Below are 18992 nucleotides of genomic sequence, written 5' to 3'. Positions count from 1 at the left end.
AGTCTGCCTTCTTTTTCTTCCGCAGCCGTCTTTAATAAAAAAAAGGCCAAAATCTCCTGCACCTCTGCCTGCTCAAAACCCTAGGAACGATTAAAAGAGTTATATATAGGCTATAGCTAATTCGGGTGGGCCAGCACTTTGCCTTTGCTCCGCGGGCCAGCATTTTGCCTTTGCTCCGCTTCTTTCACGAGTCCGTACTCTTCATCACGTGTTCACGCGGAAACAATTCGTTCGTGGCCCACCACTTGCGTTCACAATTCTCCACCTCGGTGAAGTTTTCTCAAAACTGAGCCGACACCAAAACAATCAAATGTCCCACTTGTTGTGTCCAGTACGAACTCAATTCACAACAAGTCAAGAACCCAAACGAGAGTCCAAACAATCTCAACCCCATCAACTAATCCAAACCGGCTGCATCAAACATGACTGCCTACGTATCCTCTTGCCCAGGCTGCATCAAACATGACTGCCTACGTATCCTCTTGCCCAAGGAATCAAGCCGAACGTAGTTCACCCAAGTGGCCGCCAACGGCCTCAACAATCACGAATGTGCAACAAGTTTCGACAATGATCAAACTTGTTACTTGGAACCACCTTAGTGAGCATATCCGCCGGATTATCCTTCGTGTGGACTTTCACAATTTTCACATCGCCATCTTCAAGAACATCCCGAACGAAGTGATAACGAACGTCAATGTGCTTCGTTCGCGCATGAAAAACCTGATTCTTCGCCAAATAGATAGCACTCATGCTATCACAATGAATAGTGACGAACCTCTGTGATATACCAAGTTCCTCCAAGAGTCCTCAAAGCCAAATAGCCTCCGTAACTGCCATATACTCTGCCTCCGTCGTAGACAAAGCCACCATCGACTGTAAGGTGCATCTCCAACACACCGGCGCACGGGTCAAAGTAAACACATACCCCGTCGTAGACCGGCGCTTATCCAAATCCCCAGCATAATCCGAATCAACATAGCCAATGCATAACTGCCCACCTGTAGTGTCCCGCTCATAAACTAAACCAACATTGAGCGTACCTCGAATGTACCTCAAAATCCATTTCACGACGTCCCAGTGACCCACTCCTGGATCATGCATGTATCTTGAAACCATGCTTACCGCCTGTGACAAATCTGGCCTCGTACATACCATCGCGTACATCAAGCTCCCAACCGCACTCGCATATGGAGTCTTCGACATTAACTCTCTATCTTCAACTGACTTCGGTGAAAGACCAGCTGAAAGCTTCAAATGGGCTCCCAATGGTACACTAACTGGCTTCGTATCCATGCTAACATGGAATCGCTGTAGAACCTTCTTCAAATAAGCCACATGTGTCAAACAAATTCTGCCCTTCTTCTTATCTCTGCCGATCTCCATCCCTAGAATGCGCTTCGCCTCACCCAAGTCCTTCATTTCAAACTCATTTGAGAGCTAAACTTTCAACTCATCTATAGCCGACCTGAAAGTAGAGGAAACTAACATGTCATCGACATAGAGCAACAAATAGATATACACACCTCCTTTTAACTTGCGAAAATACACGCAAGGATCAAACTGGCTCCGAGTGTACGAATGACCAAGCATAAAACCATCAAATCACCTATACCACTGTCGAGGAGACTGCTTCAAACCGTATAGCGATTTCTTCAGTTTGCAAACTAATTTTTCTTTCCCTGCAGCTCGGAATCCCAATGGCTGAGTCATATATATTTCTTCATCAAGATCACCATGAAGAAATGCCGTTTTCACATCCAACTGATCTAATTCCAAACCATACTGTGCCACCAAAGCTAGCAAAATCCGAATCGAAGAATGCTTCACCACCGGAGAGAAAACCTCATTATAGTCAATACCTTCCTCCTGTGCATAGCCCTTCGCAACCAACCTAGCCTTGAATCTCAACGGAGTGCCTTCAATGCCCTCCTTCTTCGTGTATACCCACTTGCAACCAATTGCCTTCCGCCCCTTTGGAAGCTCAACAAGCTCCCATGTATCGTTCTTATGAAGAGATTCCATCTCCTCCTGCATAGCCACCTGCCACGAATCAGCCTCCGAACTCTGCTCGGCCTCTCTGAATGTAGTAGGCACTAACTCATCGATACTCTCCACCGGAAGTGCATACGCAACTGTGTCGGCATACCGTGCTGGCATCTGTATGTTTCTCCTCTGTCTCCTAGCCGCAATAGAATCCTGAACCTGAGCCGTCGGTTCCTGATCCTGCACATTTGTACTCGTATCCTCCGTGTCATCGTCGTGCTCGCCTGGCGTCACCTCAGTCGGCACCTGCATGGATACTGTACCATCTGGACAATGTGGAGCTGCATCGATCTCCACCACCTGCGATATCTCCTCCGTCGGGTCGCTCTCCACCTGATGAGAGCTGGGAAGCTTCAAGATAGAAGCTTCATCAAACGTGACGTCCCTACTCAGCACAATCTTTTTATCAACTGGATCCCAAAGCTTGTATCCCTTGACACCACGCTTGAATCCTACAAATATGGCCTTCCTAGCTCGAGGTTCCAATTTATCAGTTCTAACATGATAATATGCAGGGCACCCGAATACCTTGAGCTGGTCATAGTCATGTGCTGGCTTTCCCGACCACATCTCCATAGGGGTTTTCCCCTCAATCGCAGATGAAGGCAGCCTATTAATGAGGTGGCTCGCATATGTAAGTGCCTCAGCCCAAAAGATCTTCTCCAAACCACTCTGCGACAATAAGCATCGGATCTTCTCCAGTAAAGACCGATTCAACCTCTCTGCCACCCCATTTTGCTGCGGTGTATGACTAACTGTGAAGTGTCTCTCTATGCCCTCGTCTCGACATAGCTGCTGAAAGGGGTCAGAAGTATACTCACCACCGTTGTCGGATCGCAACGTCTTGATCTTTCTCCCAGTCTGCAGTTCCAATCTCTTCTTCCACTCCACAAACAAATCTAGGACTTCACTCTTCTTCGTCATGGTGTACACCCAACAACGCCTAGAATAGTCATCTACAAAAGTGACGAACCAATGTCGACCACCAAGTGATACAATCTTGGTGGGACCCCAAACGTCTGTGTGCACATAGTCCAGGATACCCCTCGTCTGATGAATGGCAGTCCCGAACTTCACCTTTGTCTTCTTGCCCAGAACACAGTGCTCACAGAACTCCATCTTCCCACTCTTGGCTTTCAATAGCCCCTGCTTGCACAATGCCTGTAGTGACTTTTCACCTGTGTGCCCCAACCTATAGTGCCAAAGTCTGCTCATGTCCGCTTCTGAAATAGCCGAAGCAACCTGGCCAATCTCGGTGCTTCCCTTCAGATAATACAAATTCCGATTGCGGACTCCCCTCATCACCACCAATGATCCCTTAGTAACCTTCGCTACAGCGTTTTCGAAAGTCACCTTGAATCCCTTCGCCTCCAAAGCTCCAACTGAGATAAGATTTTTCTTCAGTTGAGGAACAAATCTCACCTCCTTCAACTCACGGACTACTCCATCGTGCATCCTAATCCGCATGGTACCTATCCCACAAACACCACAGGATTGATCATTTCCCATGACAACAACGCCCCCGTCGACTTTCTCAAAAGATGCAAACCAGTCTCGCCTAGGGGTCACATGAAAAGTAGCGCCGGAATCAAGCATCCAATCTGATGCATCCACATGATTCACCTCCGGAGTAATCAGTAGAGAAAAGCACGAATCATCGGAATCATCGTCTTTCGCAATATTCACCTCATTGGCCTTCAGGCCCTTTTTCTTGCCATTCTCTTTCTCCTTAAGCTTCGGGCAGTCTCTCTTCCAATGTCTCTGATCCTTGCAGAATGCACATTGGTTCTTTGCTAATTGGTGGCGGCTTCTTGACTTTGACCTTCCTCTATTACCACCTTTCGGATATGGGCTTCTACCTCTCGTCGACAAGGCCTCTCCTGAAGTACTAGCACGGGAAGTCTCCTTATCCTTTCTCCTCAAATCGTAATTTGTCAAAGCGTTAGTCACTTCACTATAGTTGATAGAAGATCTCCCGTTCAACAAAGTGAGCACGAATGTATCATACTTCTCATTGGGTAAGGAGCCCAACAAAATAATCGCCTTGTACTCATCCGATATCTTCTCATCAACATTCGCCAAGTCCGACAACAACTTAGTGTAGTTGTTCACATGAGCCGCTAGTGAGGTGCCTCTGGACATCTGAAATCTGAAGAGTCTTCGCAGCAAGTGCAACCTGTTCTCAACACTCTTTGTGAGATACTTATTGTTGAGAATTTCCCACATCTTCATTGCAGACGTCACCCCAATCACATCATATTTCAGTTCATGTTCCAAACAGGACCTGATCACCCCACACGCGTTCCTATTCATCTTATCCCATATCGCCTCATCATATTTAGGTGGCCTCTCGTGGATCATGATGGTCTCTTCCAGATTCTGAGCATTGAGCGCATCCTGTACATCGCTCATCCACAAACCAAAGTTGATTTTACCGTCATACTTTACCACACTAATCTTAGTGTTCTGAAAACCAACTTGTATTGTACTCGCCATCGATTTGCTGCTTTCACCTTCTTCTCCCATTGCGAACTAACTCCAAAATTGTAGAGAAAGAATAAATTTGATAGAAATTAAGAACCACCCAACTGAACCCTAGATTGGATTCCAAATAGATTTCCTAACCACACGAGGAAAGCGAAATCTCCAACGACAACTCCTAATACTATCTCCACCGAAGCCGAGAACTCTAAGAACTAAGCTTCACACAAGAATCTTCCTCCACCAAAAAACCCTAGATCTGAAATCTGGGCTCTGATACCACTTGTTGCGCGCAGCGGAAATTTCAGCAGCACAACAAGATAGTCAGGTCACAATAAGAATTCTTGTTTCTCAAAGGGAACAAGAATCTGAAGCCTAATATCTCATCAAAGTGAGATATTAGCTCTTCCTCTCGTCAGCTCTAGGACTGCGCGTCGAGGGAACCTAAATGCTATTACAAATCACACAAATAGCAGTACAACCAATTTTACGTGGTTCGGCAAATTGCCTACGTCTACGGGGCAAGGACGGGGAGATCTACTAATAGAGGGACAGAATACAACTAGGGTTTACAATTACTCTCAAACTAAACCCTCAAACAAACTCTCAAATCCCTCACAAAATCTCTCTCAAAAGATGCACAAAAGAGACTGCACCAAAAAAAACTCCTGCTAAAAAATACCCAAAGCCGAACAAACAATTCCCCTGCACAGCGCCAAGAGAAACCAAAGTCTGTCTTCTTTTTCTTCCGCAGCCGCCTTTAATAAAAAAAGGCCAAAATCTCCTGCACCTCTGCCTGCTCAAAACCCTAGGAACGATTAAAAGAGTTATATATAGGCTATAGCTAATTTGGGTGGGCCAGCACTTTGCCTTTGCTCCGCGAGCCAGCATTTTGCCTTTGCTCCGCTTCTTTCACGAGTCCGTACTCTTCATCACGTGTTCACGCGGAAACAATTCGTTCGTGGCCCACCACTTGCGTTCACAATACTTGAATTCCCACAATGTCACTTATAAACTTTTCAAGTTCTCACCCACCCACCAATGTGAGACTAAATATTGCGGTGTAATACTTGTCTGGGATGAAGGTTGAATTTAGATAGACGAAGGAACGCTTTCAAAAAGTTTCAGTAAATGCTCTTGTTAACATATCCATTCCTCAAACTTTTTCCGTTTGGGATTAAACTATGTATGTGCATGTGTGCAGGACCGCAAAAATAAAGTTCAACAACTAGGAGAACGAATCTTGTTCAAATTTGAACTGCTTGAATGATACTTTTCAATGATTCGTTTTAGGAATCTAATTCGAGAAGAAGGATTTCTCCCTCCTTATGTAATTCTGTAAATATGCGTGAGATGAACATTTATGAATAACTTTGAGAATTAGCTCAGATTTTGAAGTGACTATTTGCTTAAAATCTATAAGAGAAGCCAATTGAAAAACAAGCACAAGATTCATATTGCACAAGGTAGTGTACATTCCCAACAATCTTAACGTCCAATATCTAGTAAGAGCATCAGCTCTTATGTCAATAGAACTTGGACCTAGGATCGACCGGGAGAAATCAGATTTTTTTTTTTCAAATTCACTTGCCAGGGACAAAGTTGGTAGCATAAGACCAAGCATTGTTGTTGACAGGATCAGCAAGGTGATCAGCCAAGTTCTCCAGTGGCCCCTTTCCAGTCACAATAGCCTGCACAAAGAATCCGAACATCGAGAACATCGCCAATCTCCCATTCTTGATCTCCTTCACCTTCAACTCAGCAAAAGCCTCAGGGTCATCGGCGAGCCCCAACGGGTCGAAGCTTCCACCGGGGTACAGAGGGTCAGTCACCTCCCCGAGAGGCCCACCTGCGATTCTGTAACCCTCAACAGCTCCCATGAGCACAACCTGGGTAGCCCAGATTGCCAGAATACTTTGAGCATGAACGAGGCTAGGATTGCCCAAGTAGTCCAAACCGCCCTCACTGAAAATTTGCGCTCCGGCCTTGAACCAGACAGCCTCACCGAACTTCACGCCATTGCGGGCGAGGAGTTCAGGGAAGACACACCCTAGAGCCCCGAGCATGGCCCACCTGCAGTGGATGACTTCGAGCTCACGGTTCTTGGCAAAGGTCTCGGGGTCTGCAGAGAGGCCGGCGGTGTCCCACCCGTAGTCACCAGGGAATTCACCAGTGAGATAGGATGGGGGCTCCCCGGAGAGTGGGCCGAGGTATTTGACACGGTCTGGGCCGTACCACGGGCTTCCGGAGGACACAGACTTTGCAACGGCCTTTCTCATTGCCACTCTGCCGTTGCCCATGAGCTTGGAGGCTGCTGAAGGGGTGAGCTTCACCGCCTTTCCGGCCAATGAGGGAGAGGACAGAGCCATTGTTGAAGCCATTGAAGAGGAGATTAGCTGAATGCAAGTGTTTCGGATGTGAGGGGTTACGTTTGTGGGGGAGTATAAATACCAGAGTCATGGAAATAGAGGACAAAAATGAGAAGGCAGTTATCTTATCAAATGGAAATCTCCATCTTTTATTCCATTGGCACTCTTAGAGCCACTAGCCTGATTATAGATACTTCTGTAATATCAAGACATCTTCAGAGGATCTGAACCAAGCCAATAGAAATAGCCCATGTGTATCCTATGGGATTGTATCTTTTGGTTTTATCTCAATTAAGAGATTGACGCTATCATTTTCACTGAATTTGTCCCTCATTGTCCCACGCTGGCTAAAGAGAACAGGTAACAGAAAATAATAGAGCATCAGTGAATTAAACAATCCTAATGCTATTTAGGTAGGCTCTCTCTTTCTTGAAAATCAAGAGGATTTACCTGAAAATTTTTTCTGCATTCGGCATGTCCTAGCGGTAATAGTTGGCTTATCAAAAACCATTATTAAAGCTTGTGTCTAATTTTAGAATGTGAAGATTATGACCTCTCTTTCGAAATATGTTTTTTCTTTACCCGCCGTCAGTGACCTGGACGGTTGGAAGGTTCCATTATGGCTCCCACGATCTTGGGTACGATTCCGCGCTGGGTTATCCAGAAAAAAGATTCTGTAAATACATTCACCTTTATGATCATTGCTGTAGCATTATACTGCACTTCATGTCAGTGTTTATAACTGCAGTAATCCAACAGTTTTAAACTGATCGTAAAAAGGCTGGTAAGAGAAATTAAATTTTGTAGAGTAATCATATTGCATTACCTGTTTAATTGTATACTACTGTAAAATGCATGTATAACCGGAAATTTCTTTGAAATTGAATAGGAAGACTAAATTACTAGAGACCTAGTTAAGCTTATGACAGTTGTGTACAGTTTTACTGTCAGTTTTTATCTATAATAATTGGCTGTTGATAGGATTTTACTTTTGCCAAACCTATGCTTGTGCTAGCAAAGTTTCATATGCTATAATCTTGATATTTCATCCCCAGAAATTGATAACACAGTGAAAATTTCTGTCGCATCGCAACACACATGTTAAAAAAGTAAAAAAATAATATATAGCTATGAACTGCTCGCATTTTTTATAACATTTCGACTATTAATATCTGAAGCTAAACCGGCACTGCTACACATTTGAGAATTCCCCAGTTTACTCAATTTACAGGTCTTTCCTGAACCTGTAAAAGTATATACAGTTGTTTGTTCAAGATGAAAAGGATACGCAGTTTAGTTAATCAAGATACGCAGCACGTAATATCGATTTTATGTGCATGCGTCCGAACCAAATTCATCAAACGTTACTAAACTGGCTTCATCGGTTCTTTCCCCCTATGACTGAAGATGCATAATTCTCATTTATCGAAGATGCATAACATGTCTGAGGACTTCAGTATATTATTTAGATATATAACATATCCGTATAAGTATGTATATACGGATACATAGGCGCACATATCATTAAACATTTTTATTTGAAAACTCCACAATAACATGAATATGGATGATCATGAAATTGAAAATTTTTAACATCTCCTTCTAGTCACATAATGTAGAAAGTTGTTCAATTGAACTAAATATATATGTTAGTATTCTAAGAAAATTCACCAAATACAGAAAACTTTCAAATTTGGATTCATTTAAATTACCCATCCAAATTTAATTGTGTAGGAATTGGAATATGAGTAACTCAGTACTAGATTTGGTTCCTTCTCTTCTCTGGGGGAAAAAATGGGAAAATGAAAAGGATGTTATAGGTGAGAAAAGTAAACGGGTTTCAGACCCGATTCAATCAGGTCAGATATGAGTGAGCTCCAATGAACTCGGGTTCACTTCCGATCGCATTGGATCCGACCCGATCACATTGCTTCCAGGTTTCTAAAACCATAAACCCTCGTTCCCAAATTTGTCCCCTTCAATTACAGAGAAAACTCCACAGCGCAGTAATGGAGTACGTGAATCCGCTCACAGGATTTCGCTTAGATGGCCGCCGCCCAAATGAAGTACTCACAAAATTCTCTCTCTCGTGATTTCCTTTTTTAATTTGATATGAAATTTTAAGTTTACCCATTTTGTTTTGATTACATACTGATTTTTTGTATGTGAATAAATTTCATTAAACCCTATGAACTTTGAGAATTAGAGAAAACGCCCTAGACTTTGGGGAGTTTCACAAAACCCATTTTAAAGTAGATGATAAAGAGATTGACTAGGCATGCATCTGTTGCCGACAAAAAAAAAACAATGCCAAAGTTTGTGTAACTTTCTGAATTTCTTAGGGGATTTTAAAATTTACTCTTGTAAAAATATTATTGTGCAAAAAGAGTGGAATAAACAGTTAGTGAGTGGGTTTTGAGTTTTGGGATGAATGCAGGTCCGCTTTGTTTGAGATGGGGAACACTAAGGTCATTGCTGCTGTCTATGGGCCTCGAGAGGTTGGTCATCTCTGATGTTTTTCTATTTGTTATCATTTTATTTTAATCTCCATTTTGTTCAAGAAGCATTTTATCCTAAAGTTAAGCAGACCTCAAGGTTTGGACTTCGCTTAGAAGGACAAAATAAATGGGAGATAAATAAATAAATTTTAAAATATCACAAGTATGATGTTTGAACAGAGGACCTTGTGCAATTGATACCATGTCAAGAATAGTTCTCTCCAAAAGGTTAAATAATTGGATTGTAGACTAAAATTGGTTGATTTTGTTTGTTACTGTTAGAAGTCAACAATTTTAACTCGAAACCACGATCATTTGTTAGATATTTGGTTTTGTTCGAAACTCTTCCTTTCAATTAATGTTTTGTTAGTCTTTCTTTCAACATAGGTTATCATTCCTAAGAGGTTCTTCATCGATGGTGCCTTTCAGTTTTGTTAGGATTTTATTTTATGCCCATTTGGTTGACTTAGGTTGTTGTCCATAAATCAGTCATCAAAGCTTAGTCATTTTAGTGCATCCTTCTCAAAACCATAAATTTTCTTTAATTATGGAAAGTTTAGTTGAATTTTTTGTGGTTAAGTAATAATTGGTTATTGTTTCTTTCAATGTAAATTGTAGTCCATTGAGAATCTTGTCTTACATATCACAAAGAATCATTACAAAGAAAGTATGTGCATTATGATGGGCAATGACTTTTAGTTGTTATTGTGAGTTTGAGGTTCTTCAGGAGGTTGTGATTCAGTATGCTTTATTTGTTGGGATTGGTTGCCTGATGAGTGATGGAATGAGAAGGATGATTGATATTTCTTGTTTGTGTAATTTAATTTTGGTCAACATTTATTTATTTATTAGAACTTGAATCATATTTCTTCTGTTATTTCATTGTTGTTTTTTGTTAGTTCAGAATTGGGCTATTTTTGGACTAGAATTGTCCACTGTTTGTCATTATTGGCTCTCCCAATGGACCTCAAGATGAGAGGGGTTTATTATAAATCTAAAAGATCAATTGAGAAACCTACCTTATTATTTGTGCAATGTAAGTGTATTAAAACAACGTACCGAGGAACTTTTTGCCCTGTATGGGATGCATATTTGTAAGCTTTAAAGGTGAATTAATAGTTGCTGTATATATCTAAGTTAGTTAATGAGGACTAGTGCAAGTAAAAAAGAGCTATGTAAGCTTTCTCTTCTCATCATTTAATGTTAAAAGCTAAATAAAACTCTTTCATGAAATTTCAAACCTTTTAAATTAAATCCCAAAATCTTGGTCTGCAAGAGTCAAGGGCCTTGAAGCTATGTGCTTTTGCCAAATCTATAACCTGAATTGCATCAAACTGTAAGATCAAGATCCTTAAGAAGTCAATCTTGTAAAGAAATCACTGTATCACATTCAACCTCTTTCCTTAAATATCTGACTTCATTCTGGTAAAATTGCTTGCTTACAATACAGGTCCAGAACAGGAGCCAGCAAATTAACGACCAAGCCCTGGTACATTATCTTAATTTTCCTTTCTCCGATGAACTAATTTTGTTTTAGATTTTTCTTTCCATTTAAAGTTCTCTCTTCCTCTGAAATTTAATTTAGGTACGCTGCGAGTATAGCATGGCTAATTTTAGCACAGGAGACCGGATCAGAAAACCCAAGGGAGACAGGTGCATCACTTTTAAGATATAAAATGAATTTTGATGCATTTCCTTTTCTTGATAAAAAATATTTGAAGCATATCTTTGCGTGCTATTTCTTTTTATCTGTTTAGATGTTCATTTAGACATAGTTGTGGTTGAGCTAGGACTTGTTAGGTGCATGAAATAATTTTGGCGAATGATAAGGAAATGGGTTTCCCTGCAGACATTTGAAGTAGTTTTTTAGATTTGATAGCTAACTTGCAGAAAGCGATTTTAGACTTTTTCATCTTATCTCCCCTATTGTACTTCTCCTTCTCCTTCTTCCTCTTCGTCTATTCTGTATCTATTTTCTCTAGTCAATAAATCTCCTACGCATCTTGCCCTGGTTCCTCAAAAGAAAAAGGTAGGGAAAATGATAGTGTCTAGGTATTTTTTATATTAATCTGCACTGTAAAGTTCATTTCTTGTCATAGTTTTACTAAAATTCTTGTCAATAGAGGTTAGGTAGTGAAGGGTCTTTAGATGTTAGAGAAATTTGGTCCATCCGATTGTGTGCGGTAACCAGGTCATACTAGACATAAGAGAAGAGAATTTAAATTTGGAGGGCAAGTGTGAACCTACATGATTATATAAATTACAATAATGTGATATAGATGTTAAAGCATGAGAAAGAAATTTTGAGTTGCTTTACAATTTTCAGATATTTACTGAAATCCTGTTATGCTTACCTTTTTACTATTGTAATTACACAGTTTTATCTAGCTAGATTGAATTTCTAATTTCTTATGTATTTTATTGACATTTTTTCCCTCTATTTTCTATCTCTACCTTGTTTTAGTATCTCATACATGAAGCCATTGTTCTCATTCACTATTTTCTCCTGATGATGGTTTTCAACTCTTTTTCTTACTCATGGAACTTTAAGTCACCAAAATGTTTTTTCATTTTCTCTTTAATGAAATATGTTTAACTTAGATACTTCATATGTCATCCTTTATAGATCATAATTATTTTAAATATTTTTAGAACAGCTAACTGTAGTGCATCTCTATTGCTCCATATCTGTCACTGTTTACTGTCACCTCCTCAAGTATCAGTGTAGATTAATAAACCTTTTAGTAAATAGTATTTCCTATGTCCCGTCCATCTTGAAATATGGCTTGTTATTCCTTCAACCTTGGTAAAGGAAAAACACCTATTATGCTTTCAGAAGTGGATATTCCCCATGCTGTAAATTGCTGTATATATTCTTTGCATGAAACGGGTTTTTTATCTTCCCATATTCCTTATAAGATTTTGTTGGGACATTCACTGGACAATGACATCAAAGAATATGAATTGAGAGAATTTTACATGCAAAATTATGCTAATTAGCTACTATATCACAGTAACACATTGATTAACATACATAATTTGTTGTGCATGAAAGGCGGTCTACAGAAATATCTTTAGTAATTCGCCAAACAATTGAGGCATGTATTATGACCCATCTAATGCCAAGATCCCAGGTTAGTTTTTTTGAAATCTACTTGGAAGTTTTTTTTTATGGTGGTTAATATATGTGATGTTTTATTTATATACTTACAGATTGATATATTCGTTCAAGTTCTTCAAGCTGATGGTGGTGAGTATACTCTGTTAAAGTTTGGAGTTTCTCAACCATAGATCTTCATGCTTCTCCTACAAACTGAAATGCTAATATTTTATTAAGTTTGAATGTCACTCCTTTTATTTAGGAACGAGATCAGCCTGCATCAATGCTGCAACATTAGCATTAGCAGAGGCAGGGATACCGATGCGTGATCTTGTAACCTCCTGTAGTGCTGGATATCTCTGTACAACGGCTTTACTAGGTCAGAATACTGACCATTTGCTATATGTTTGTGCTAACTTAAACTCCTGGTGAGCGGAATCTAATTTATAGAATTTTGACTATTTTTGAACAGATCTGAACTACATTGAAGATAATGCTGGGGGTCCATATGTCACTGTTGGGTACTAGCAAAGATGGACAAAGTGACTCTTCTTCAGGTCTGTACTACTGTTTACGATATTGGCGTCTATTTTAGGAATATATAGCTGCATTTGTGCTATCTGCTTGAATGTTATTGGGTATCTTTATTTATGATATGTAGGTTGGTCTAAATTCTAGTACACTTTAGTGTAATTTCAAGTTCCTTGTCTCGACAATATTTTATCTTGGATAAATTTATGGAATAAAACAACAAAATATATTGAGACTTTGGCATACTGGAGAGTATTACCTTGTTGTTTTTTAGGTTTGTTTAAGCTAAGTGGTTTATATCTAAAAAAAAATTCTGTTTTTTGTATGTGTCCCCCTTTTTTCGTGGAGAAAGTTATTGAATTAATGTTTAAGTCTTCACATTATGATAGAGTAAAGACACCATATACATCAACCCTTAGCTTCATATATTTTAGTCTCTTGGCTCCATATCTTTCATTCTTCTCCTACTACCTTTCTTTCCCCTACCTTTCTCGTTCTGAGACTTTCATAATAGCTGTACATCTTCGGAGTTGGAACACCCTATTCCTGATGTTAGTACTTGATATTGTTTGGAGCTAATTTGAACAAAATTCATAAGGTCCAACCTGTTTTTTTTTTCAATCTCCAAACATATATTTTCTTTTCTGACATCTCTTGGAACAAGCATTCTGTTTTATCTATGTTGCACGGGTACTTCTATCATGAAACTGAAACCGTACTTGGCACGTACTATACCCATAACAGGAACATACACTTCCTTGAACACTCCTTGGACATATGCAGACATTTATTCAAAAATGTGATCAATTATATAATATGTATGTCTTAATTCATTAGACATTTTTTTAATGTATATCCTACACTTTCACTTCTTGAAACTCGTTGGATATGGGTTGGGTTCATTTCAACCCTGATCTGGTTCAGAAGTATGATTTTAAATGATCTTTTGGAATCAAATTAGAGAACGAGCAGGTGCATAATTTATAATCTACATTATAGATATTTTAAATGATCTTTTGGAATCAAATTAGAGAACGAGCAGGTGCATAATTTATAATCTACATTATAGAAGAAATATAAACATGTTGTAGGAATTTTAGGAGAACGAGCAGGTGCATAATTTATAATCTACATTATAGAAGAAATATAAACATGTTGTAGGAATTTTAGCCCTCAACATGTGAATGAAAATACAATATTGATCTGATGTAAATTATAGATGTAGTGATGTCCTGTACCCACAACGGTACCCATGTTATTGTAACATATGCTTTTAATATAAATGCTTTCTCTAGAACTCTTTTTCTAGTAAACTGTCTTTTAAATTTATGTCAGAACAGTCTCTCTCTTGTGGACTTTTCCCCCCTCTTCTTTGAGCTACATCTGCAGGTTGACATTCTTTTTATTTCTGGTCGAGTCCTAAATCATGATTAGAGGGGCTACAGCTTATGCCTACTTTCACTTTGATTCTTACTCAGATTACTTTCACAAGTACTTATAATCTTGTTGTCTCACTTTTCAGATGGATGCAAAATTGCCTATGGATATATTTGAAAATGTCATGCAACTTGCAATCGAAGGATGCAAAGCAATAGCTCATTACATTCGAGAAGTGATGCCCCACTTGCTCTCCTTTTATGTGTTAATCACATTCCATCAGTCATTTATTTTTCTCACATCATCATATTTAAGAAGTTGCTTGCATGTTGATTTCAAACCATTGAAGAATTAGTAACCAGTCATATGTTTTGCTATATGGATCAGGTCCTTTTAGAGCATACAAAACAACTGGAGTACCGGAAAGGCGTTTAATACACAGGTTAAGCTTATTCTTGAAATTTCAAAGCTGTAATTTCTCAGTTTAAGCATTGTGTACTATTATTGGAATTATAAGCTTGAGTTGAGAAATATAAGATGTTGGAGAGAGTACTTAGCATGTAATCAAGCTTTGTTCTAATTTCCTTGTCGCTAATAGGGGTGGTAAACGATCGAATCAGATACTAAGGTGTTCGTATTTGTATTTGTTTAAAATTATCGAATTCGAATGCAGACTTTAATATTCATATATCTAGTTTTTCGGATTCGAACTCGAATACTTGGTATTTGATAAATATTCATGAATATTCACGAATACTTATCGAATATCAAAGTATATTTATTCCTCTAAAGAATTTGATTTTCAAATAGTATTAAAATTCATAAATAAAAATTATTCCTTTATAATATATGATGTATATATATTTAAATCAAAATTTTAATTAGAAAACAGATTTAAGATTATTTAAGTCTTAAAACCAGTATATAAAACTTAAGTAGAAATAGTAAGTGGGTTAAAAATATAACATCATATGTGCAATAATACAAATAATAAGTTGTGATCAAAATTCAAACGAATATTTGATAGACAAATAAATCAAATATACGTCTGGTTAATTATATTTGTTAATAAACTTGAATACTAAAAAATATTTGTTTAGTGGTAAATGAACTACCGAATCGAATATGGCGGAATAGTTATTCGAACAATTATCGAACTATTTGTTAATTATTTGGTTCATTTCCACCCCTAGTCGCTAATCAGTTGGCAGAAAATGTACTTTTTTACTTGCTGCAGTCTATTTCAGCGATTGCCTATATGAGTACTTTGATTCACTCACGAAGAATTTGAGTTCAAATGCGTAACCGGGCACTGTCGCTAAAATTGTATTCTATGGAGGATTAGCCTGCGGCTTTAAACTGAAGACATAAATAGCAAAGAAAACAGCAGATATGTCTTACGTGATGCTTATATTCTGGAATAAATTTTCACTGTAGACCCAAATGATCTTTTAATTACCAAAATCGACTGTTTTTTTTAATTACCAAAATCGACCCGTTTTATGCCACGTAGGCTTAATCTCGTTTCCTAATTAGTCGGGGTTGCCAACCCCGACTGTTTAGGAGTTGTTAAACCCCAATTAGAAGCCTTAAAACCCGATTTGTAATACCCTAAACAGTCGGGGTTGGCAACTCCGACTAATTAGGAAACGAGATTAAGCCTACGTGGCATAAAACGGGTCGATTTTGATAATTAAAAAAAACGGTCGATTTTGATAATTAAAAGCTCATTTGGGTCTAGAGTGAAAATTTGTTCTATATTCTGTCACTTTGATATGAACTTCATCAGAATGATTTGTTTATATGATTTTAATTAAAGGTCGTGGATAGCTTTTGGAATGCTTGAAACCTGAGTTTGCGTCATGAGTGTACTTGATCCAGGCTACAGGGTTCAAGGGTATAACCTATTTATGAGTATATTTTATAGTTTTCAGAATGTTGGCAAACTATAAAAGTTCAAAGTGTTTGTTGCCTCTCTGTGATCAACGCTGGTAAAATGTATGATTCAGTTTCAAGGATTGTTGTATCCAACCTTTTCTTTTTTTTTAAATTTATTTATTGTATGTTGGAAGACTCTATACCTTGAGGTGTTTCCTTGCAAAAACTTCATTGTATGACATTCGGTTCACATCTGCAATATATTTTTAATAGTATAACCATGTAGGGTTATAACGTTGTAGTTTGTCATGCAGTTTATCCCATACGAGTCAGAACTCTCTTGTTGAGTTATTATAGCCTCTTTAAAAATTTGGACGAAGTTTGCCAATTTTTGTTGCTCCGTCGATGAAGGCTCAGTACATTTCTAGGATTGCCATACCGTATGTTATGAAAATTGCATCATCATGTGTTTCCTTGAAAGAAGTTTATTGTTTGCAGTCTTGAAAAGTGATAACAGAAGTTTTAAACAGAGCCATGATACAAACTTGCCGATGTAATTCTATGTGCCAACCACATTTCAATAAAAATGACTGACTTAAAAAGATTTTCATACTGGAATAACAATGACACATACTAGTGATGAATATATCTTCTATTCTGCCATCTGCAATCTGTACTCGAGAGAAAATTTGAGCAAACCGTAAAACAAGAATAACAAGAGCCAATTCATGTTTATAGATCAAATGCATATCAGGCATAAGCGCAACTACCAAAACCTGCGAACAAGATCAACACATTTTATAAATGTTCAGGTGATGAAGAACCCTAAAACTGGAAGGACGAACTTCAAATACACTTTCCGTACTATAGATATTAGCAACTTATGACCCCGAAGCTCTGCACTTAGCACTAGACTCTAATGTCCAAACAGAGTTATCTCTCGGTTATCTGTAATGTCAAGTGACACGTATTATTTTATAGGTGTTGTAGAGAGATCTCCTACAAATGCATATACCCCTAAGTAGTACCGATACAGATAATAGAGAGAGAACAATTTATGATTATCAGAGGGTACTCTAGTGCTAATAAAAAAGTTCACAGGTAGTAAGTAGCTAACCCCCTCAAGAGCTGGTAGTGTATATGCAAGTAACCCATATTGAAATATGATCTAAAATTGTCAGAAATTATTACTCGGGTTGGTCGCGACAACGAGAGCAGAATCCTTGAAGTGGCAGGGGGGGCTGTTCCTTCCACTTGCTTGGTAGTAGAGATTCATTGCGATGGAAGCATGAGACATGAGAGTATCAGGATAGTAGCAATTGGAACCCTTCTGCAAAATGCCGCAATCAACCTGAGAACAAGCATAGTTTATGTTTGCGAGAAGAGTTGCTTCATCTGAAGAAGGCTTTGCAACACACCAAGTTTTCTGCCAAAAACAAAAAAAAAGTTGATGCTTAGTAAACGTGCAATTTTTATGGGGAATCAGTATCCAGATCGCAACATTTTTTTCCCCGGATAAATTACATAAACTCTCCCTGTAGTATTTCACTGAAAAGTTGAAAAATTGAAGATTACAGCAGAAAAAGAGGGTGAGAAAATGAAAATGAAGGATACTCTGTAAAATATCCTCTCTTTGAGTACCTGTGACTGAGCTGATGTTACAGTTGATCCTGCCAAAATAAATAAGCAGAGATCAGTACTTTCTGTGGAAGGATTTTGCCTTCTAATGAGAAGACGTGCAGTGGAGTCCAGTACATTGTGACAAATTTTGTTCATCATTCAGAGAAGGGGGGTGGGAAATGAAAATGAAGGTGAAATCAACAACCTGAGGTGAAGAGGAGCAGGATGAGTGCAGCTGAGATTAGCGAAAGAGATGGTAATGCTGTGACTCCTCTTGCCATTCTTCTAAATTCAACTAAGCAGCAAGAGAATAGAAATGAGAGAATGAGAGTTTCAGTTCACAAATAGAAATGAGAGAATGAGAGTTTCAGTTCACAAACAGTGAGCTTTGACTGCTTTTATACCGACAGCTATGTCTTATGATCGAACCACAGTCGATCAGATGGATTGTGGTACAAGTTTAGTCTCTTTGTGATGAAGAGAGTAATGTTTAAGGAAAAGCTTTATAGATCCAAATGTAAGATAGAGAGGGTTGTGGTACTGTAAAAAGTTGTGCGTAGTGAGATTATCACATGACTTCGTTTCCCTCTTTTTGATTGGTAAGCAATCAGAGATGGTCAAAAGAGAAAGCAGAGTTATGTACGGAGGGCTAAATTTGGGTTGGATGGGGTCCTCTGTGGTTTTTTTAGGTAATGCTAAGGGCCCGTTTGTTTTCAGTTTTTGGGAGGAGAAACCCTGCTTTTAAGCCAAAACGCCTTAATTTGAGGCGTTTTGGCTTGAAAGCTGCCACAATTCTGACAAAAGTTAGAATTATGACAGGGTTTCTCCTCCCAAAAGAAAGAAACAAACGCGCCCTAAACTCGTTCATTATTGATATTAATACTATTTTTGCCTCTAAATGCTCAGCTACAACTAATAAATCAGCCGTCAGCAAAACATATTACCCTAATCTTTACCATATATTTAAATTTGAAGGAATGAGATACAGTCTGTAGGATTTCCGTTATCATAATAGTAGCTCTCAAATACTGGTTTTAAGACGAGTGGTTTCAAAATAACAATGGAAGTCCCGTGTGATCGTATCTCATCCCTTGA

The 18992-nt window shown here is 38.7% G+C and overlaps 2 protein-coding genes and 1 pseudogene across 3 annotated transcripts; 1 reads left to right on the top strand and 2 right to left on the bottom strand.

Annotated features, from left to right (window-relative positions):
* On the bottom strand, nucleotides 5982-6961 carry LOC109844642 (chlorophyll a-b binding protein of LHCII type 1-like). Its single transcript, XM_020413758.1, has one exon. The coding sequence runs from the start codon at nucleotides 6903-6905 to the stop codon at nucleotides 6108-6110; it is 798 nt and encodes a 265-aa protein (XP_020269347.1). The 5' UTR covers nucleotides 6906-6961; the 3' UTR covers nucleotides 5982-6107.
* LOC109846000 lies at nucleotides 8795-14948 on the top strand (annotated as a pseudogene).
* LOC109844966 (major pollen allergen Ole e 10-like) lies at nucleotides 16757-18361 on the bottom strand. 2 transcript variants are annotated; one of them, XM_020414151.1, is made up of 5 exons: nucleotides 18278-18361; nucleotides 18103-18192; nucleotides 17919-17947; nucleotides 17469-17703; nucleotides 16757-17053 (listed from the first exon to the last, which is right to left on the bottom strand). In XM_020414151.1, the coding sequence occupies exons 2-5, from the start codon at nucleotides 18176-18178 to the stop codon at nucleotides 17028-17030; spliced, it is 366 nt and encodes a 121-aa protein (XP_020269740.1). In that variant the 5' UTR covers nucleotides 18179-18192; nucleotides 18278-18361; the 3' UTR covers nucleotides 16757-17027. The 2 variants fall into 2 exon arrangements, with proteins under 2 accessions (XP_020269740.1, XP_020269741.1); XM_020414152.1 differs by having other exon boundaries at nucleotides 18302-18318.

Source organism: Asparagus officinalis, chromosome 6 (genome assembly GCF_001876935.1).
Source record: "Asparagus officinalis chromosome 6, Aspof.V1, whole genome shotgun sequence".
Lineage (NCBI taxonomy): Eukaryota > Viridiplantae > Streptophyta > Magnoliopsida > Asparagales > Asparagaceae > Asparagus > Asparagus officinalis.
The sequence above is the reverse complement of the archived record's forward strand: the minus strand, read 5'-3'. Positions and strand labels throughout refer to the sequence as shown.

What these genes read in the sequence shown, in the direction of transcription:
- LOC109844642 (XM_020413758.1), bottom strand. Translation starts at nt 6,905, where the DNA reads ATGGCTTCAACAATGGCTCTGTCCTCTCCCTCATTGGCCGGAAAGGCG.
- LOC109844966 (XM_020414151.1), bottom strand. Translation starts at nt 18,178, where the DNA reads ATGGCAAGAGGAGTCACAGCATTACCATCTCTTTCGCTAATCTCAGCT. An exon ending in TAACATCAGCTCAGTCACAG is followed by an intron (nt 17,704 to 17,918) that starts GTACTCAAAGAG and finishes TGTTTTTGGCAG; the next exon opens with AAAACTTGGTGTGTTGCAAA. An exon ending in CGTTGTCGCGACCAACCCGA is followed by an intron (nt 17,054 to 17,468) that starts GTAATAATTTCT and finishes TCTTGTTCGCAG; the next exon opens with GTTTTGGTAGTTGCGCTTAT.